The sequence below is a fragment of the Halictus rubicundus genome, unplaced genomic scaffold (assembly GCF_050948215.1).
Source record: "Halictus rubicundus isolate RS-2024b unplaced genomic scaffold, iyHalRubi1_principal scaffold0199, whole genome shotgun sequence".
Taxonomy (NCBI): Eukaryota; Metazoa; Arthropoda; class Insecta; order Hymenoptera; family Halictidae; genus Halictus; species Halictus rubicundus.
The window spans coordinates 83,255-107,032 of record NW_027488740.1 but is presented as its reverse complement, the minus strand read 5'-3'; the positions used below and the strand labels follow the sequence as shown (position 1 = coordinate 107,032).

The 23,778-nt window shown below is 43.0% G+C and overlaps 1 protein-coding gene across 1 annotated transcript; it reads right to left on the bottom strand.

Moving 5' to 3' along the window:
* Positions 1-16,977: 16,977 nt before the first annotated feature.
* LOC143363972 (uncharacterized) lies at positions 16,978-22,311 on the bottom strand. Its single transcript, XM_076804502.1, has 3 exons — positions 22,257-22,311; positions 21,033-22,205; positions 16,978-20,849 (listed from the first exon to the last, which is right to left on the bottom strand). Exons 1-3 carry the CDS (start codon positions 22,309-22,311, stop codon positions 16,978-16,980), a joined length of 5,100 nt encoding a protein of 1,699 aa, XP_076660617.1.
* Between the last annotated feature and the right edge of the window lie 1,467 nt (positions 22,312-23,778).

Genomic DNA, 23,778 nt, shown 5'->3' with positions numbered 1-23,778 from the left:
TCCTATCCTCTATCCTATCCTATCCTCTGTCCGATCCTCTATCCTAACCTATCCTCTATCCTATCCTATCCTTTATCCTATCCTATCCTCTATCCTATCCTATCCTCTATCCTATACTATCCTCTATCCTATCCTATCCTCTATCCTATCCTAGCCTCTATCCTATCCTCTATCCTATCCTATCCTATCCTCTATCCTATCCTATCCTATCCTCTATCCTATCCTATCCTGTATCCTATCCTATCCTCTATTCTATCCTATCCTCTAACCTATACTATCCTCTATCCTATCCTATCCTCTATCCGATCTTCTATCCAATCCTATCCTTTATCCTATCCTATCCTCTATCCTACTCTATCCTCTATCCTATCCTATCCTCTATCCTATCCTATCCTCTGTCCGATCCTCTATCCTATCCTATCCTCTATCCTATCCTATCCTTTATCCTATCCTATCCACTATTTTATCCTATCCTCTATCCTATACTATCCTCTACCCTATCCTATCCTCTATCCTATCCAATTGCCTATCCTATCCTCTATCCTATCCTTTCCTCTATCCTATCCTATCCTCTATCCGATCCTCTATCCTATCCTATCCTCTATAATATCGTTTACTCTATCATATCCTATCCTCTATCCTATAATATCATCTATCCTATTCTATCCTCTATACTATCCTATCCTCTATCCTATCCTATCCTTTATCCTATCCTATCCTCTATCCTATCCTATCCTCTATCCTATACTATCCTCTAACTTATCCTATCCTCTATCCTATCCAATTACCTATCCTATCCTCTATCCTATTCTTTCCTCTATCCTATCCTATCCTCTATCCTATCCTATCCTCTATCCTATCCTATCCTCTATCCTATCCTATCCTCTATCCTATCCTATCCTCTATCGTATCCTATCCTATCCTCTATCATATCCTATCCTCTATCCTAAACGCGCCTCAATCCTATTCTATCCTCTATCCTATCCTATCCTCTATCCTATCCTATCCTATCCTATCCTATCCTCTATCCTATCCTATCCTCTATCCTATCCTCTCCTCTATCCTATCCTATCCTCTATCCTATCCTATACTCTATCCTCTATCCTATCCTACCCTCTTTCCTATCCTATCCTCTATCCTATCCTATCCTCTATCCTATCCTCTATCCTATCCTATCCTATCCTCTATCCTATCCTATCCTCTATCCTATCCCATCCTCTATCCTATCCTATCCTCTATCCTATCCTATCCTCTATCCTATCCTATCCTCTATCCGATCCTCTATCCAATCCTATCCTTTATCCTATCCTATCCTCTATCCTACTCTATCCTCTATCCTATCCTATCCTCTATCCTATCCTATCCTCTGTCCGATCCTCTATCCTATCGTATCCTCTATCCTATCCTATCCTTTATCCTATCCTATCCTCTATCCTATCCTATCCTCTATCCTATCCTATACTCTATCCTCTATCCTATCCTACCCTCTTTCCTATCCTATCCTCTATCCTATCCTATCCTCTATCCTATCCTCTATCCTATCCTATCCTATCCTCTATCCTATCCTATCCTCTATCCTATCCCATCCTCTATCCTATCCTATCCTCTATCCTATCCTATCCTCTATCCTATCCTATCCTCTATCCGATCCTCTATCCAATCCTATCCTTTATCCTATCCTATCCTCTATCCTACTCTATCCTCTATCCTATCCTATCCTCTATCCTATCCTATCCTCTGTCCGATCCTCTATCCTATCGTATCCTCTATCCTATCCTATCCTTTATCCTATCCTATCCTCTATCCTATCCTATCCTCTATCCTATACTATCCTCTATCCTATCCTATCCTATCCTCTATCCTATCCTATCCGCTATCCTATCCTCTATCCTATCCTATCCTATCCTCTATCTTATCCTATCATATCCTCTATCCTATCCTATCCTGTATCCTATCCTATCCTCTATCCTATCCTATCCTCTATCCTATACTATCCTCTATCCTATCCGATCCTCTATCCGATCCTCTATCCAATCCTATCCTTTATCCTATCCTATCCTCTATCCTACTCTATCCTCTATCCTATCCTATCCTCTATCCTATCCTATCCTCTGTCCGATCCTCTATCCTATCCTATCCTCTATCCTATCCTATCCTTTATCCTATCCTATCCACTAACCTATCCTATCCTCTATCCTATACTATCCTCTACCTTATCCTATCCTCTATCCTATCCAATTGCCTATCCTATCCTCTATCCTATCCTTTCCTCTATCCTATCCTATCCTCTATCCGATCCTCTATCCTATCCTATCCTCTATAATATCGTTTACTCTATCGTACCCTATCCTCTATCCTATAATATCATCTATCCTATTCTATCCTCTATACTATCCTATCCTCTATCCTATCCTATCCTCTATCCTATCCTCTCCTCTATCCTATCCTATCCTCTATCCTATCCTATAATCTATCCTCTATCCTATCCTACCCTCTTTCCTATCCTATCATCTATCCTATCCTATCTTCTATCCTATCGTTTCCTCTATCCTATCCTATCCTCTATCCTATCCTATCCTCTATCCGATCCTCTGTCCTATCCTATCCTCTATCCTATCCTCTATCCTATCCTCTATCCTATCCTATCCTATCCTATATCCTATCCTATCCTATCCTCTATCCTATCCTATCCTATCCTCTATCCTATCCTATCCTTTATCCTATCCTATCCTCTATCCTACTCTATCCTCTATCCTATCCTATCCTCTATCCTATCCTATCCTCTATCCGATCCTCTATCCTATCCTATCCTCTATCCGATCCTCTATCCTATCCTATCCTCTATCCTATCCTATCCTCTATCCTATCCTATCCTTTATCCTATCCTATCCTCTATCCTATCCTATCCTCTATCCTATACTATCCTCTACCTTATCCTATCCTCTATCCTATCCAATTACCTATCCTATCCTCTATCCTATCCTATCCTCTATCCTATCCTCTATCCTCTCCTATCCTCTATCCTATCCTATCCTCTATCCTATCCTATCCTCTATCATATCCTATCCTCTATCCCATCCTATCCTCTATCCTTTCCTATCCTCTATCCTATCCTATCCTCTATCCTATTATATCCTCTATCCTATCCTATTCTCTGTCCTATTCTATCATCTATCCTATTCTATCCTCTATCCTATCCTATCCTTTATCCTATCCTATCCTCTATCGTATCCTATCCTATCCTCTTTCCTATCCTATCCTCTATCCTATCCTATCCTCTATCCAATCCTCTATACCATCCTCTATCCTATCCTATCCTCTATCCGATCCTCTATCCTATCCTATCCTCTATAATATCGTTTACTCTATCATATCCTATCCTCTATCCTATAGTATCATCTATCCTATCCTGTCCTCTATCCTATCCTACCTTTTATCCTATCCTATCCTCTATCCTATCCTATCCTCTATCCTATACTATCCTCTATCCTATCCTATCCTCTGTCCGATCCTCTATCCTATCCTATCCTCTATCCTATCCTATCCTTTATCCTATCCTATCCTCTATCCTATCCTATCCTATCCTCTATCCTATACTATCCTATCCTCTATCCTATCCTATCCTGTATCCTATCCTATCCTCTATTCTATCCTATCCTCTATCCTATCCTATCCTCTATCCTATCCTATCCTCTATCCGATCCTCTATCCAATCCTATCCTCTATCCTATCCTATCCTCTATCCTACTCTATCCTCTATCCTATAATATCATCTATCCTATTCTATCCTCTATACTATCCTATCCTCTATCCTATCCTATCCTCTATCCTATCCTCTCCTCTATCCTATCCTATCCTCTATCCTATCCTATAATCTATCCTCTATCCTATCCTTCCCTCTTTCCTATCCTATCATCTATCCTATCCTATCTTCTATCCTATCGTTTCCTCTATCCTATCCTATCCTCTATCCTATCCTATCCTCTATCCGATCCTCTGTCCTATCCTATCCTCTATCCTATCCTCTATCCTATCCTATCCTATCCTCTATCCTATCCTATCCTATCCTCTATCCTATCCTATCCTATCCTCTATCCTATCCTATCCTTTATCCTATCCTATCCTCTATTCTATCCTATCCTCTATCCTATACTATCCTCTATCCTATCCTATCCTCTGTCCTGTCCTATCCTCTATCCTATCCTATCCTCTATCCTATCCTCTATACCATCCTCTATCCTATCCTATCCTCTATCCGATCCTCTATCCTATCCTATCCTCTATAATATCGTTTACTCTATCATATCCTATCCTCTATCCTATAATATCATCTATCCTATCCTATCCTCTATCCTATCCTCTCCTCTATCCTATCCTATCCTCTATCCTATCCTCTATCCTATCCTCCATCCTATCCTCTATCCAATCCTATCCTTTATCCTATCCTATCCTCTATCCTATCCTCTCCTCTATCCTATCCTATCCTCTATCCTATCCTATCCTCTATCCTATCCTCTATCCTATCATTTCCTATCCTCTATCCTATCCTATCCTATCCTCTATCCCAACCTATCCGTTATCCTATCCTATCCTCTATTCGATCCTATCCTCTATCCTATACTATCCTCTATCCTATCCTATCCTATCCTCTACCCTATCCTATCCTATCCTCTATCGTATCCTATCCTGTATCCTATCCTATCCTCTATCCTATCCTCTATCCTATCCTCTATCCTATCCTATCCTATCCTCTACCCTATCCTATCCTATCCTCTATCCTATCCTATCCTGTATCCTATCCTATCCTCTATTCTATCCTATCCTCTATTCTATACTATCCTCTATCCTATCCTATCCTTTATCCTATCCTATCCTCTATCCTATCCAATTACCTATCCTATCCTCTATCCTATCCTATCCTCTATCCTATCCTATCCGTTATCCTATCCTATCCTCTATTCTATCCTATCCTCTATCCTATACTATCCTCTATCCTATCCTATCCTCTACCTTATCGTATACTCTATCCTGTCCAATTACCTATCCTATCCTCTACCCTATCCTCTATCCTATCCTATCCTCTATCCTATCCTATCCTCTATCCTATCCTATCCTCTATCCTATTCTATCCTCTATCCGATCCTCTATCCAATCCTATCCTTTATACTATCCTATCCTCTATCCTACTCTATCCTCTATCCTATCCTATCCTCTATCCTATCCTATCCTCTATCTGATCCTCTATCCTATCCTATCCTCTATCCGATCCTCTATCCTATCCTATCCGCTATCATATCCTATCCTCTATCCTATCCCATCCTCTATCATATCCTATCCTCTATCCTGTCCTATCCTCTATCCTATCCTCTATCCTATCCTCTATCCTATCCTATCCTCTATCCTATCCTCTATCCTATATTATCCTCTATCCTATCGTCTCCTCTATCCTATCCTATCCTCTATTCTATCCTATCCTCTATCCTATCCTATCCTGTATCCTATCCTATCCTCTATTCTATCCTATCCTCTATCCTATCCTATCCTCTATCCTATCCTATCCTTTATCCTATCCTATCCTCTATCCTATCCTATCCTCTATCCTATACTATCCTCTACCTTATCCTATCCTCTATCCTATCCAATTACCTATCCTATCCTCTATCCTATCCTTTCCTCTATCCTATCCTATCCTCTATCCGATCCTCTATCCTATCCTATCCTCTATCCGATCCTCTATCCTATCCTATCCTCTATAATATCGTTTACTCTATCATATCCTATCCTCTATCCTATAATATCATCTATCCTATTCTATCCTCTATACTATCCTATCCTCTATCCTATCCTATCCTCTATCCTATCCTCTCCTCTATCCTATCCTATCCTCTATCCTATCCTATAATCTATCCTCTATCCTATCCTACCCTCTTCCCTATCCTATCCTCTATCCTATCCTCTAACCTATCCTATCCTATCCTCTATCCTATCCCATCCTCTATCCTATCCTATCCTCTATCCTGTCCTATCCTCTATCCTATCCTATCCTTTATCCTATCCTATCCTCTATTCTATCCTATCCTCTATCCTATACTATCCTCTATCCTATCCTATCCTCTATCCTATTCTATCCTATACTATCCTCTATCCTATCCTATCCTCTATCCTATTCTATCCTCTATCCGATCCTCTATCCAATCCTATCCTCTATCCTATCCTATCCTCTATCCGATCCTCTATCCTATCCTATCCTCTATCCGATCCTCTATCCTATCCTATCCTTTATCCTATCCTATCCTCTATCCTATCCTATCCCCTATCCTATCCTATCCTCTATTCTATCCTATCCTCTATCCTATACTATCCTCTATCCTATCCTATCCTCTACCTTATCGTATACTCTATCCTGTCCAATTACCTATCCTATCCTCTATCCTATCCTCTATCCTATCCTATCCTCTATCCTATCCTATCCTCTATCCTATCCTATCCTCTATCCTATCCCATCCTCTATCCTATCCTATCCTCTATCCTGTCCTATCCTCTATCCTATCCTATCCTTTATCCTATCCTATCCTCTATTCTATCCTATCCTCTATCCTATACTATCCTCTATCCTATCCTATCCTCTATCCTATTCTATCCTCTATCCGATCCTCTATCCAATCCTATCCTTTATCCTATCCTATCCTCTATCCTACTCTATCCTCTATCCCATCCTATCCTCTATCCTATCCTATCCTCTATCCGATCCTCTATCCTATCCTATCCTCTATCCGATCCTCTATCCTATCCTATCCTTTATCCTATCCTATCCTCTATCCTATCCTATCCCCTATCCTATCCTATCCTCTATTCTATCCTATCCTCTATCCTATACTATCCTCTATCCTATCCTATCCTCTACCTTATCGTATACTCTATCCTGTCCAATTACCTATCCTATCCTCTATCCTATCCTCTATCCTATCCTATCCTCTATCCTATCCTATCCTCTATCCTATCCTATCCTCTATCCTATTCTATCCTCTATCCGATCCTCTATCCAATCCTATCCTTTATACTATCCTATCCTCTATCCTACTCTATCCTCTATCCTATCCTATCCTCTATCCTATCCTATCCTCTATCCGATCCTCTATCCTATCCTATCCTCTATCCGATCCTCTATCCTATCCTATCCGCTATCATATCCTATCCTCTATCCTATCCCATCCTCTATCATATCCTATCCTCTATCCTGTCCTATCCTCGATCCTATCCTCTATCCTATCCTCTATCCTATCCTATCCTCTATCCTATCCTCTCCTCTATCCTATCCTATCCTCTATCCTATCCTATAATCTATCCTCTATCCTATCCTACCCTCTTCCCTATCCTATCCTCTATCCTATCCTCTAACCTATCCTATCCTATCCTCTATCCTATCCCATCCTCTATCCTATCCTATCCTCTATCCTGTCCTATCCTCTATCCTATCCTATCCTTTATCCTATCCTATCCTCTATTCTATCCTATCCTCTATCCTATACTATCCTCTATCCTATCCTATCCTCTATCCTGTTGTATCCTCTATCCGATCCTCTATCCAATCCTATCCTTTATCCTATCCTATCCTCTATCCTACTCTATCCTCTATCCCATCCTATCCTCTATCCTATCCTATCCTCTATCCGATCCTCTATCCTATCCTATCCTCTATCCGATCCTCGATCCTATCCTATCCTCCATCCTATCCTATCCTCTATCAGATCCTCTATCCTATACTAGCCTCTACCTTATCCTCTCCCCTATCCTATCCAATAACCTATCCGATCCTCTATCCTATCCTATCCTCTATCCGATCGTATCCTCTATCAGATCCTCTATCCTATCCTATCATCTATCCTATCCTCTATCGTATCCTATCCTATCCTCTTTCCTATCCTATCCTCTATCCTATCCTATCCTCTATCCTATCCTCTATACCATCCTCTCTCCTATCCTATCCTATCCTCTTTCCTATCCTATCCTCTATCCTATCCTATCCTCTATCCTATCCTCTATACCATCCTCTATCCTATCCTATCCTCTATCCGATCCTCTATCCTATCCTATCCTCTATAATATCGTTTACTCTATCATATCCTATCCTCTATCCTATAGTATCATCTATCCTATCCTGTCCTATATCCTATCCTACCTTTTATCCTATCCTATCCTCTAACCTATCCTATCCTCTATCCTATACTATCCTCTAACGTATCCTATCCTCTATCCTATCCAATTACCTATCCTATCCTCGATCCTATCCTATCCTCCATCCTATCCTATCCTCTATCAGATCCTCTATCCTATACTAGCCTCTACCTTATCCTCTCCCCTATCCTATCCAATTACCTATCCGATCCTCTATCCTATCCTATCCTCTATCCGATCGTATCCTCTATCAGATCCTCTATCCTATCCTATCATCTATCCTATCCTCTATCGTATCCTATCCTATCCTCTTTCCTGTCCTATCCTCTTTCCTATCCTATCCTCTATCCTATCCTCTATCCTATCCTCTATACCATCCTCTATCCTATCCTATCCTCTATCCGATCCTCTATCCTATCCTATCCTCTATAATATCGTTTACTCTATCATAGCCTATCCTCTATCCTATAATATCATCTATCCTATCCTATCCTCTATCCTATCCTCTCCTCTATCCTATCCTATCCTCTATCCTATCCTATCCTCTATCCTATCCTCTATCCTATCCTCTATCCTATCCTTTCCTATCCTCTATCCTATCCTATCCTCTATCCTATCCTATCCTGTATCCTATCCTATCCTATATTCGATCCTATCCTCTATCCTATACTATCCTCTATCGTATCCTATCCTCTATCCTACCCTATCCTCTATCCGATCCTCTATCCAATCCTATCCTTTATCCTATCCTATCCTCTATCCTATCCTGTACTGTATCCTATCCTATCCTCTATCCTATCCTATCCTCTGCCCGATCCTCTATCCTATCCTATCCTCTATCCTATCCTATCCTTTATCCTATCCTATCCTCTATCCTATCCTATACTCTATCCTATACTATCCTCTACCTTATCCTATCCTCTATCCTATCCAATTACCTATCCTATCCTCTATCCTATCCTTTCCTCTATCCTATCGTATCCTCTATCCGCTCCTCTATCCTATCCTCTATCCTATCCTATCCTATCCTCTATCCTATCCTATCCGTTATCCTATCCTATCCTCTACTCTATCCTATCCTCTATCCTATACTATCCTCTATCCTATCCTATCCTCTATCCTATCCTATCCTCTATCCGATCCTCTATCCAATCCTATCCTCTATCCTATCTATCCTCTATCCTATCCTATCCTCTATCCTATCCTCTCCTCTATCCTATCCTCTATCCTATCCTATCCTCTATCGTATCCTATCCTATCCTCTATCATATCCTATCCTCTATCCTAAACGCTCCTCAATCCTATTCTATCCTCTATCCTATCCTATCCTCTATCCTATCCTATCCTATCCTCTATCCTATCCTCTCCTCTATCCTATCCTATCCTCTATCCTATCCTATCTTCTATCCTATCCTTTCCTCTATCCTATCCTATCCTATCCTCTATCCTATCCTATCCTATCCTCTATCCTATCATATCCTTTATCCTATCCTATCCTCTATCCGATCCTATACTGTATCCTATCCTATCCTCTATCCTATCCTATCCTCTGTCCGATCCTCTATCCTATCCTATCCTCTATCCTATCCTATCCTTTATCCTATCCTATCCTCTATCCTATCCTATACTCTATCCTATACTATCCTCTACCTTATCCTATCCTCTATCCTATCCTATACTCTATCCTATACTATCCTCTACCTTATCCTATCCTCTATCCTATCCAATTACCTATCCTATCCTCTATCCTATCCTTTCCTCTATCCTATCGTATCCTCTATCCGCTCCTCTATCCTATCCTCTATCCTATCCTATCCTCTATCCTATCCTATCCTGTATCCTATCCTATCCTATATTCGATCCTATCCTCTATCCTATACTATCCTCTATCGTATCCTATCCTCTATCCTACCCTATCCTCTATCCGATCCTCTATCCAATCTTATCCTTTATCCTATCCTATCCTCTATCCTATCCTATCCTCTATCCTATACTATCCTCTAACTTATCCTATCCTCTATCCTATCCAATTACCTATCCTATCCTCGATCCTATCCTATCCTCCATCCTATCCTATCCTCTATCAGATCCTCTATCCTATACTAGCCTCTACCTTATCCTCTCCCCTATCCTATCCAATTACCTATCCGATCCTCTATCCTATCCTATCCTCTATCCGATCGTATCCTCTATCAGATCCTCTATCCTATCCTATCATCTATCCTATCCTCTATCGTATCCTATCCTATCCTCTTTCCTGTCCTATCCTCTTTCCTATCCTATCCTCTATCCTATCCTCTATCCTATCCTCTATACCATCCTCTATCCTATCCTATCCTCTATCCGATCCTCTATCCTATCCTATCCTCTATAATATCGTTTACTCTATCATAGCCTATCCTCTATCCTATAATATCATCTATCCTATCCTATCCTCTATCCTATCCTCTCCTCTATCCTATCCTATCCTCTATCCTATCCTATCCTCTATCCTATCCTCTATCCTATCCTCTATCCTATCCTTTCCTATCCTCTATCCTATCCTATCCTCTATCCTATCCTATCCTGTATCCTATCCTATCCTATATTCGATCCTATCCTCTATCCTATACTATCCTCTATCGTATCCTATCCTCTATCCTACCCTATCCTCTATCCGATCCTCTATCCAATCCTATCCTTTATCCTATCCTATCCTCTATCCTATCCTGTACTGTATCCTATCCTATCCTCTATCCTATCCTATCCTCTGCCCGATCCTCTATCCTATCCTATCCTCTATCCTATCCTATCCTTTATCCTATCCTATCCTCTATCCTATCCTATACTCTATCCTATACTATCCTCTACCTTATCCTATCCTCTATCCTATCCAATTACCTATCCTATCCTCTATCCTATCCTTTCCTCTATCCTATCGTATCCTCTATCCGCTCCTCTATCCTATCCTCTATCCTATCCTATCCTATCCTCTATCCTATCCTATCCGTTATCCTATCCTATCCTCTACTCTATCCTATCCTCTATCCTATACTATCCTCTATCCTATCCTATCCTCTATCCTATCCTATCCTCTATCCGATCCTCTATCCAATCCTATCCTCTATCCTATCTATCCTCTATCCTATCCTATCCTCTATCCTATCCTCTCCTCTATCCTATCCTCTATCCTATCCTATCCTCTATCCTATCCTATCCTCTATCGTATCCTATCCTATCCTCTATCATATCCTATCCTCTATCCTAAACGCTCCTCAATCCTATTCTATCCTCTATCCTATCCTATCCTCTATCCTATCCTATCCTATCCTCTATCCTATCCTATCCTCTATCGTATCCTATCCTATCCTCTATCATATCCTATCCTCTATCCTAAACGCTCCTCAATCCTATTCTATCCTCTATCCTATCCTATCCTCTATCCTATCCTATCCTATCCTCTATCCTATCCTCTCCTCTATCCTATCCTATCCTCTATCCTATCCTATCTTCTATCCTATCCTTTCCTCTATCCTATCCTATCCTATCCTCTATCCTATCCTATCCTATCCTCTATCCTATCATATCCTTTATCCTATCCTATCCTCTATCCGATCCTATACTGTATCCTATCCTATCCTCTATCCTATCCTATCCTCTGTCCGATCCTCTATCCTATCCTATCCTCTATCCTATCCTATCCTTTATCCTATCCTATCCTCTATCCTATCCTATACTCTATCCTATACTATCCTCTACCTTATCCTATCCTCTATCCTATCCAATTACCTATCCTATCCTCTATCCTATCCTTTCCTCTATCCTATCGTATCCTCTATCCGCTCCTCTATCCTATCCTCTATCCTATCCTATCCTCTATCCTATCCTATCCTATCCTCTATCCTATCCTATCCGTTATCCTATCCTATCCTCTACTCTATCCTATCCTCTATCCTATACTATCCTCTATCCTATCCTATCCTCTATCCTATCCTATCCTCTATCCGATCCTCTATCCTATCCTATCCTCTATCCAATCCTATCCTCTATCCTATCTATCCTCTATCCTATCCTATCCTCTATCCTATCCTCTCCTCTATCCTATCCTCTATCCTATCCTATCCTCTATCCTATCCTATCCTCTATCGTATCCTATCATATCCTCTATCATATCCTATCCTCTATCCTAAACGCTCCTCAATCCTATTCTATCCTCTATCCTATCCTATCCTCTATCCTATCCTATCCTATCCTCTATCCTATCCTCTCCTCTATCCTATCCTATCCTCTATCCTATCCTATCTTCTATCCTATCCTTTTCTCTATCCTATCCTATCCTATCCTCTATCCTATCCTATCCTATCCTCTATCCTATCCTATCCTTTATCCTATCCTATCCTCTATCCTATCCTCTATCCTATCCTCTATCCGATCCTCTATCGTATCCTCTATAATATCCTCTATCCTATCCTATCCGATCCTCTATCCTATCCTCTATCCTATACTATCCTCTACCATATCCTATCCTCGATCCTATCCTATCCTCCATCCTATCCTATCCTCTATCAGATCCTCTATCCTATAGCCTCTACCTTATCCTCTCCCCTATCCTATCCAATAACCTATCCGATCCTCTATCCGATCGTATCCTCTATCAGATCCTCTATCCTATCCTATCATCTATCCTATCCTCTATCGTCTCCTACCCTATCCTCTTTCCTATCCTATCCTCTATCCTATCCTATCCTCTATCCTATCCTCTATACCATCCTCTATCCTATCCTATCCTCTATCCGATCCTCTATCCTATCCTATCCTCTATAATATCGTTTACTCTATCATATCCTATCCTCTATCCTATAGTATCATCTATCCTATCCTGTCCTCTATCCTATCCTACCTTTTATCCTATCCTATCCTCTATCCTATCCTATCCTCTATCCTATACTATCCTCTACCTTATCCTATCCTCTATAATGTCCAATTACCTATCCTATCCTCTATCCTATCCTTTCCTCTATCCTATCCTATCCTCGATCCTATCCTATCCTCCATCCTATCCTATCCTCTATCAGATCCTCTATCCTATACTAGCCTCTACCTTATCCTCTCCCCTATCCTATCCAATAACCTATCCGATCCTCTATCCTATCCTACCCTCTATCCTATCCTATCCTCTTTCCTATCCTATCCTCTATCCTATCCTATCCTCTATCCTATCGTATCCTCTATCCTATTATATCCTCTATCCTATCCTATCCTCTACCTTATCCTATACTCTATCCTATCCAATTACCTATCCTATCCTCTATCCTATCCTATCCTCTATCCTATCCTATCCTCTATCCTATCCTATCCTCTATCCTATCCTATCCTCTATCCTATCCTATCCTCTATCTTATCCTCTATCCTATCCTATCCTCTATCCTATCCTCTCCTCTATCCTATCCTATCCTCTATCCTATCCTATCCTCTATCCTATCCTCTATCCTATCCTATCCTATCCCCTATCCTATCCTATCCTATCATCTATCCTATCCTATACTGTATCCTATGCTATCCTCTATTCTATCCTATCCTCTATCCTATCCTATCCTCTATCCTATCCTATCCTCTATCCTATCCTATCCTCTATCCTATCCTCTATCCTATCCTATCCTATCCTCTATCCTATCCTATCCTATCCTCTAACCTACCCTATACTGTATCCTATCCTATCCTCTATTCTATCCTATCCTCTATCCTATCCTATCCTCTATCCTATCCTATCCTCTATCCTATCCTCTATCCTATCCTATCCTCTATCCTATCCTATCCTCTATCCGATCCTCTATCCTATCCTATCCTCTATCCGATCCTCTATCCTATCCTCTATCGTATCCTATCCTATCCTCTATCATATCCTATCCTCTATCCTATCCTATCCTCTATCCTATCCTATCCTCTATCCGATCCTCTATCCTATCCTATCCTCTATCCTATCCTATCCTATCCTCTATCCTATCCTATCCTATTCTCTATCATATCCTATCGTCTATCCTATCATATCCTGTATCCTATCCTATCCTCTATCCTATCCTATCCTCTATCCTATCCTATCCTCTATCCTATTCTATCCTCTATCCTATCCTCTATCATATCCAATCCTCTATCGTATCCTCTACCCTATCCTCTATCATATCCAATCCTCTATCGTATACTCTATACTGTACTATCCTCTATCCTATCCTATCCTCTATCCTATCCTTTCCTCTATCCTATCCTTTCCTCAATCCTATTATATCCTCTATCCTATCCTATCCTCTATCCTATCCTATCCTCTACCCTATCCTATCCTCTATCCTATCCTATCCTCTATCCTATTATATCCTCTATCCTATCCTATCCTCTACCTTATCCTATACTCTATCCTATCCAATTACCTATCCTATCCTCTATCTTATCCTATCCTCTATCCTATCCTATCCTCTATCCTATCCTCTATCCTATCCCATCCTCTATCCTATCCTATCCTCTATCCTATCCTATCCTCTATCCTATCCTATCCTCTACCCTATCCTATCCTCTATCCTATCCTATCCTCTATCCTATCCTATCCTCTATCCTATCCTATCCTCTATCCTATCCTATCCTCTATCCTATCCTATCCTCTATCCTATCCTATCCTCTATTCTATCCTATCCTCTATCCTATCCTATCCTCTATCCTATCCTATCCTCTATCCTATCCTATCCTCTATCCTATCCTATCCTCTATCCTATCCTATCCTCTATCCTATCCTATCCTCTATCCTATCCTATCCTCTATCCTATCCTATCCTCTATCCTATCCTATCCTCCATCCTATCCTATCCTCTATCCTATCCTATCCTCTATCCTATCCTATCCTATCCTCTATGCTATCCTCTCCTTCATCCTATCCTATCCTCTATTATATCCTATCCTCTCTCCTATACTATCCTCTATCCTATCCTATCCTCTATCCTATCCTATCCTCTATCCTATCGTATCCTCTTTCCTATAATACCATCTATCCTATCCTATTCTCTATCGTATCCTATCCTCTGTCCTATCCAAGCCGCTATCCTATCCTCTATCCTATCCTATCCTCTATAATATCGTTTCCTCTGTCCTATCCTATCCTCTATCGTATCCTATCCTCTATCCTATCCAATCCCCTATCCTATCCTCTATCCTATCCTGTCTTCTATCCTATCACATCCTCCATCCTATTGTATCCTCTATCCGATCCCATCCTCTATCGTACCCTATCCTCTATCCTATCCTATCCTCTATCCTATCGTATCCTCTATCCTATCATATCCTCTATCCTATCCTATTATCTATCCTATCTTCCATTCCATTCTATCCTCTATCGTATGCTATTCTCTATCCTATCCTATCCTATCCTCTATCGTATCCTATCCTCTATCCTATCCAATCCTATATCCTATTCTCTATCCTATCCTATCCTCTATCGTATCCTGTCCTCTATCCTATCCTATCCTCTATCCTATTCTATCCTCTATCCTATCCTATCCTCTATCCTATCCTATCCTCTATCCTATCCTATACTCTATCCTATCCTTTCCGCTATCCTATCTTATCCTCTATCCTATCTTATCCTCCATCCTATCCTATCCTATTTCCTATAATATCATCTATCCTATCCTATCCTCTATCGTATCCAATCCCCAATCCTATCCTCTATCCTATCCTATACTCTATCGTCTCCTATCCTGTATCCTATCCAATCCACTACCGTATCCTCTATCCTATCCTCTATGCTATCCTATCCTCTATCCTCTCATATCCTCTATCCTGTCCTATCCTCAATCCTATCCTATCCTCTATTCTATCCTATTCTATCCTCTATCCTATCCTATCCTCTATCCTATCCTATCCTCTATCCTATCCTATCCTGTATCCTATCCTATCCTCTATCCTATCCTATCCTCTATCCTATCCTATCCTCTATCCTATCTGTACTTTCCGACGGAGCGGGCACCTTTCGCGGCGTAGACTCTGTCGTAGAATCTATGAGGAGGCGTAAATTCCTCAATCGAGGGTGTTTCGACGACGCTACTCGGCGCGACCTTACGATCCTTTCGGATGATAAGGATGGTAAATATAAATTTGGAATTTAATGCTGCAAGGAGCAAACGGAACTATAGCGGCTGGTCCGCGTGTTGACGAGTTCCGGAGTCTAATCTCGATGTTGCCTTTGCGGGAGTTGCATTTAGACTAAAAGTTTTACCCCAACTCTCCATGCACTCGGGGTGCGTTGGCGTGGAGTGGGGGTATTCCATTTCGGGGTGGCAACGTCGCTGGATTTCGGCGGGCGAAATCACAGCTGTGGGCCCGATGTTCATCGGCCAGGGACCGTCGGATGGTCCCGCGATGCCACCTTTGTAGGTCCACGTTTTATGACAGTACGGTTGGCTGTTGAGGGCGCGAGGAAAATTCTAATGGGCAATTAAGAAAGGTTTCGTGAAGGCGACTTTATCAAAAACAGCCCTAGAGGCCCGTGTCATAAAACGTGTATACCATCTGCACGCCAAATGTTGGGATGTGCCGATTTGTCAGTCGCGAGTAAAACTATTAAACTATTCTTGAAGGGATCGGTCCCTGGTCCCACCTTGAAATAGCGGTGCCGCGGATTTTCAAGGGGATCTTTTGTTTAACTCGCGGCTGAACATCCTCCCCCCGTTGAGAGACTCGCGATCAAAATAAATCTATATAGGATTAAAGATACGCTAGGTTTGAAGTACTAGAATGAACAAGTAAACTATCTTATGAGCTAAAGCTTAGCGATTACGATAAATTAGTTATTATCGGTTGAGGGATCGCGCGTTCTTGACGTCGATGTTGGATCCCGTGGTTCCTCCTCTGGCTGGTTCGGTAACGGTACAAGCCGTTTTACGCCCCGATCGAGTGTGGTTGTGGCTGTTCTCACTGTTGCAGCTCGAACTATGCCATCAGATCCGGGGTAGACCTTGATGACTCTCCCGAGTGGCCACTGCATCGGTGGTACGTTGTCCTCCCTCAAGAGCACGATGGTGCCCTCCTTGATGGGGTGTGTACCGCTGGACCATCTCGAACGACTCGTCATCTCGTTTAGGTACTCCTTGTACCATCGGTTCCAGAAATGCTGCTTTAGTTTCTGGATATGTTGCCAGGTTGAAAGTCTGTTTGATGGCACATCCCTGAAATCGCGCTCGCGCAGACTCGTTAACGAGTCGCCAATCAGGAAATGGCCAGGAGTTAGGACAAGGGTGTCATTTGGGTCTGATGAAATGGGAGTTAAAGGACGTGAATTTAGAACGGCTTCTATCTCAATAATTAAAGTGTTGAACACTTCAAATGTAAATCGTTCAGCACCTGCGATACGCCAGAAATGACGCTTGAATGATTTCACGGCCGCTTCCCAGATGCCGCCGAAGTGAGGTGTTAATGGAGGAATAAAATTCCACGTGATGGATCGGTCAGCAAGAAAGGTTTTGACCTTCTCGTTGTGGTCATCGGACTGCAAAAGTTCGCGGAGGTCTCGAAGCTCGTTGTTGGCGCCGACGAAATTGGTGCCATTGTCAGAGTAAATGTTAATACAATGACCTCGTCTAGCAATGAAACGACGTAGGGCTGCTATAAATGCTTCGGAGGTAAGATCGCTAACCAATTCTAGGTGAATGGCTTTTACTGAGAGGCAAACGAAAACTGCGACATATACTTTAATGTGGGTTCGACTTCGGTATCGTCGCTCCTTTATGAAAAAGGGACCGCAATAATCAACGCCGACGTTTGCAAATGGGCGTGAGTCGGTGACTCGAGCCTCAGGTAGGTCGCCCATCACGTATTGTGTTGGCGGCGGTTGGACACGGTAGCAGCGGACGCAGTTTCTGATGGTTTTCCCTACCTGACTCCGACCGTCGATGGGCCAATAACGGCGTCTAATCGCGTATAGGGTAGCCTGTGTACCAGCGTGTAATTGTATTCGATGCTCGTGTTCTATTATTAATGCCGTGATTCGAGCCTTTGGGAGGACGATGGGATGTTTTTGCGCGAATGGAATTCGCGAATTCTTCAGACGGCCTCCTACTCGCAGAATTCCGTCTTTGTCGATGAATGGGTTCAGTTGTTGCAGCTTACCCTTAACGCCTATTTCGCTTCTCGAGAGGCAGCGCAATTCTTCTGCAAAGTGTTGTCTTTGTATCAGTTTGATGATTACGTCGTGGGCGTATCTTAGTTCGGAGGATGTCAGACTTCCTTTGGTGGTGTTAGATCCTTTCCATCGGAGACAGCGCGCGATGATTCTTTGAAGCTTTCCCCATGAGGAGCAGTTGTCCAGAATCGTGGTGTCGCAAATTAATGCTTTGAGGCAAATCGCGACCCTTTGTTCTGGGATTGTCTCTGGTTGAGGTAGTTCGGTAGTGGGCCAGAAAGATTCTTCTTCGTTGAGCCAAGTCGGACCGTGTTGCCAGATGGAAGGTTGAAGGAAGTCTTCTGGTGATTGACCTCGCGAGATAAGATCGGCCGGGTTGTCGGCAGTGGGTACGTGTCGCCAATCTGCGTTAGCTGTGCGCCTTTGAATTTCCGACACTCTGTTAGCCACGAAGGTTTTTAGAGTGTGTGGAGATGTCTTCACCCAATGGAGAACAATGGTGGAGTCGGTCCAATAGATGGTTTTATGTATTTCCACAGGTAGCGCTTGTTTTGCGGTCTCGACAAGAGAGGTTAGCAGAAGTGCTCCACATAATTCGAGTCGTGGTATTGAGATCGTTTTCAATGGGGCGACCTTGGATTTAGCGAACAAAAGAGTTGTCTCGGTGTGACCGCGTGAGTCGGTTGTACGCAGGTAGAGGCATGCTCCGTAGGCCTTTTCGCTTGCGTCACTAAAACCGTGTAGTTCGACTTTTCTTGGCGATTCAATGATTGTGCGTCGCGGGAACGTGATGTTGTTCAGCGCTGGCAATTTATTATAAAAACGTATCCATTCGGTATGGATATCCATTGGCAGCGACTCGTCCCAGTCAACCTTTATGGTCCAGATCCTTTGTAGTAGCATTTTTGCCGTAATAATTACTGGCCCGAGCAGCCCTAGTGGATCATATATCTTTGCTATTTCTGAGGTGATACTGCGTTTGGTCGAACGTGATGGTGGAGAGCAAGTTTCGACTGCGTACGTAATAGAGTCGTTTGAGGAATTCCAGACAATCCCTAAGGTTTTGAGAGTGGATGACTCTCCCAGGTATAATTTTTTGTTAATGGCCTGCTCGGGCAAGCCAGTCAGAAGAGTAAGGTCATTAGATGCCCATTGTCGTATTGTCAGTCTTGCGGTCTTGAGTATTTGTGTGAGGTCTTCGCGTAAGGATAATGCCTCTTCTATGGTCGATGTACCGGTCAGAACGTCATCCACGTAAAAGTCACGCAATAAAATCTTGCCGGCTTGAGGAAAGCGGTGGCCTTCGTCTCGACTGAGCTGTGTCAAACAGCGAATTGCAAGATATGGTGCAGCAGATAGTCCAAATGTCACAGTATTCAGCTCATAAGTTTTAATAGAACCCGTAGTATCGCGCCAGAGGATACGCTGAAATTTCCTGTCTTCCGGACGTACAAGGAACTGTCGGTACATCTTTTCAATGTCTCCCGTCAGTACGTATCGATGAATGCGGAATCTTAATAAAATGTGGAGTAGATCGTCTTGAATTTTTGGACCGGTGTGGAGAGCGTCATTTAATGCTATGCCTGAATTAGTCGTGGCAGAACCGTCGAAGACTACGCGGAGTTTGGTTGTGTCACTGGTGACCTTAACGACCCCGTGATGTGGTAGGTAATACCCCTCAGGTGACTGTTGTTCCTGTGGCAGTTCGCTCATGTGTCCGAGGTCAAGGTATTCTTGGATCACCGCGTGATACTCTTGCTTGAGTGCGGGTTCTCGTTGGAGTTTTCGCTCCAATGAATGGAGTCTTTTTTTTTTTGCTTGTACCTTGGAGTCTCCGAGACGCGACAATTTCTCGTTGAAAGGTAAAGCCACGACGTATCTGCCGTCACGATTCCGAACTGTGTGTTCTTGGAAATGGCTTTCGCAAATTATATCAGATTCAGACAGATGCTGTCTTTGTGGGCCTTCTTCAACCTCCCAGAAACGGGTGAGGTCGAATTGTAACGCGGTGGTCGCGTGGCAAAGTGTGCCATGAGCAGGAGAAGTGACTGGCGCGCTCCCCCCGATGACCCAACCGAGTTGCGATTTTTGAAGGTAGAGATCGGACTCATCTGGGCGTGACAAGACAATTTGGCCGACGCATAAGATTGAGAGGGCTGTTCCGGATCCTAATAACAAATCGATCGGTGCCGGTCGATGGAATTCCGGATCTGCAAGGTGCAGATTCGGCGGAATTTTTATTGTTCCGCGATCAATCTCTTGATCTGGAACGAAAGGCGCGATGTCGTTCACAATGAGGAACGTAAGCGAACGTTGGTAATTGCTTACTCGCGAAGCTATAGTAGCCTTCAGTGCGTGGGTTGCTACAGTGGTCATAGCGTTCAGAGAACCAATGGGAACCGAGCATTTCATCCGCGGGATGTTGATTTTTTGAGCAAGGCGTTCAGAAATTAAGTTAATCGATGCGCAAGTGTCGATTAATGCTCGACAATCTATCGGACGTTTATTTTTGTTGAAGATCTGGATTTGTGCCGTAACTAAAATTTCGTTTGTGATTGCGTTTATGGTGAACGCTCGATGGTAGCCCGTTCCGTTTTGTTCTCTGTGTCTTAGCCGTCATTCTGTATCGGATTGAGCGTTTATTGTTCCGCTTGTTGACGCTTGCTGCTCGAAGTGATGAAGCAACGTGTGGTGTCGTAGCTGACATATTCGGCATGAACCTCGATCGCAATTTTGCGCGCTATGCCCTGGGTGTAGGCAGTTGGTGCATAATTTGGCCCTTTCAACGGCGAACTTGCGTTTTTCGGGAGTCATTCCGCGGAATTTTTCGCAACCCCATGTGCTATGATCTCCGTAGCAGATCGGGCACTCCTTCGGTTGTGAATTTGGACGCGTTTCGTTAAAATTCGACGCGTTTTTTGATTTGTTATCGGCGGTCTGACGTGTTTTACTCGTTACGAAAGCGTGTGATCTGGCGGGTGGTCTTGTTGACTGCGGATGGCTTGTGAAGTTCGCGCTGGGGCGTGTCGATTGCGGATAGCTTGTAAAATTCGGTCTAGGGCGTAATGGCACCGCGGAGGCACTGGATGGTCCAGTTTGTGCGCAACTTGCGCGTTTCTCGAGAAAATCCAAGAGGTCCGTGTACGACGGCATGTTTTTGCCTTTTATCGTTAGTTCCCAAAGCCATGCAGTGTCGCTGCTAACCTTGGATAATATCATTGATATTAAAGAGCCGTTACATCTTGTGAAGTCTTCTCCTAGATTTTTCAAGGCTCGTAGATGCTGGTTGACCGAGTTCACGAGATCGTCTAACGCCTCTGGAGTGTCCTTTACTAATCTCGGATAATCCCTAATTGCGTCGCAATGTTTTAAGATTATTCTCCGCGGACAATCGTACTTCTTTTTGAGCAGTTCTATTGCATCGTAATAATTCGCGTCTGTCGTGTTTAACGCGGAGATGCACTTCAACGCCTTTCCGTGTAAGGTTGAACGGAGGTACTGCAGTTTTTGCAACGGAGTCAGATTTTCATTCGAGTCAATCGTTGATTTGAATGTGTCGAAATATGATACCCAATCTTCGATGTTTCCGTCGAACGATGGCAACCGCATTTCTGGTAACTTGATTGCCATCGGAGCAGTTACCGATGTCGCGAGTGACTCGACTGTTCCGCGACGTTGGGGCAAAGTTGGTTGCGCCTTTTCTATTATTTTGTTGGCTCTGACAACTATCGCGTAGTACTCGTTTTGTATCTCGTATCGGCGAGGTTCCTGGTTTTCGTCTAATGCCTCTAGCTCGGATTGTATATCATCGAAACGCTTCCAAAATTCAATGAGACCGTTCAAATGCATTTTTATAAGATCTATGTCAGGTGGTTGTTCGGTATCGACGGAATCTAAGAATTTCGAGAATGCCGTAATCTGACCGATTACACTGCCGCGCTTACGCTTTAAAGTGCTGAGAGCCGTTGCTTGAGACAAGGATGGGTTTGTCATAGGCATTTTGTGATGAAGGAGATGTTTTGGGAGATTGACGAACGAAAAACGAGCCTACCTTTGATGCGCTGAATTCAGGATGGTGAACTGGTGTCAGACACCTGGCGTTGACCCAAATCGTCAATTGCTTGGCCCACAAACTGCGACCTTCCAGATGCTGGTTGGTCCAGCCCTTGGTAATCCGGGATACTGCAAGTTGTTGGGATGCTGGTTGGTCCAGACAGGATCTCCCGATTGCAGGTGTTGTCCCGTTGTAAACGATGCGCAAGGCTGCGTTGAATCACGTTCACAAAGTCTTTTGTCCACTGTAACTGTCACTCAGTGTCATTTATTTTTTTTTTTTTTTTTTGGATCACACGGCACTGATGATCCGGCTCGAAGGACCAATGTACTTTCCGACGGAGCGGGCACCTTTCGCGGCGTAGACTCTGTCGTAGAATCTATGAGGAGGCGTAAATTCCTCAATCGAGGGTGTTTCGACGACGCTACTCGGCGCGACCTTACGATCCTTTCGGATGATAAGGATGGTAAATATAAATTTGGAATTTAATGCTGCAAGGAGCAAACGGAACTATAGCGGCTGGTCCGCGTGTTGACGAGTTCCGGAGTCTAATCTCGATGTTGCCTTTGCGGGAGTTGCATTTAGACTAAAAGTTTTACCCCAACTCTCCATGCACTCGGGGTGCGTTGGCGTGGAGTGGGGGTATTCCATTTCGGGGTGGCAACGTCGCTGGATTTCGGCGGGCGAAATCACAGCTGTGGGCCCGATGTTCATCGGCCAGGGACCGTCGGATGGTCCCGCGATGCCACCTTTGTAGGTCCACGTTTTATGACAGTACGGTTGGCTGTTGAGGGCGCGAGGAAAATTCTAATGGGCAATTAAGAAAGGTTTCGTGAAGGCGACTTTCTCAAAAACAGCCCTAGAGGCCCGTGTCATAAAACGTGTATACCATCTGCACGCCAAATGTTGGGATGTGCCGATTTGTCAGTCGCGAGTAAAACTATTAAACTATTCTTGAAGGGATCGGTCCCTGGTCCCACCTTGAAATAGCGGTGCCGCGGATTTTCAAGGGGATCTTTTGTTTAACTCGCGGCTGAACACTATCTTATCCTCTATCCTATCCCATTCTCTATCCTATCCTATCGTCTTTCCTATCCTATTCTCTATCCTATCCTATCCTCTAACCTATCCTATCCTCTATCCTATCTTATCCTCTATCGTACCCTGTCCTATATCCTATCCTATCCTCTATGCTATCCTATCTTCAATCCTATCCTATCCTCTATCCTATCCTATGCTCTATCCTATCCTATCCTCTATCCTATGCTATCCTCTATCCTATTCTATCCTCTATCCTATCCTATCCTCTATCCTATCCTATCCTCTATCCTATCCTATACTCTATCCTATCCTTTCCGCTATCCTATCTTATCCTCTATCCTATCTTATCCTCCATCCTATCCTATCCTATT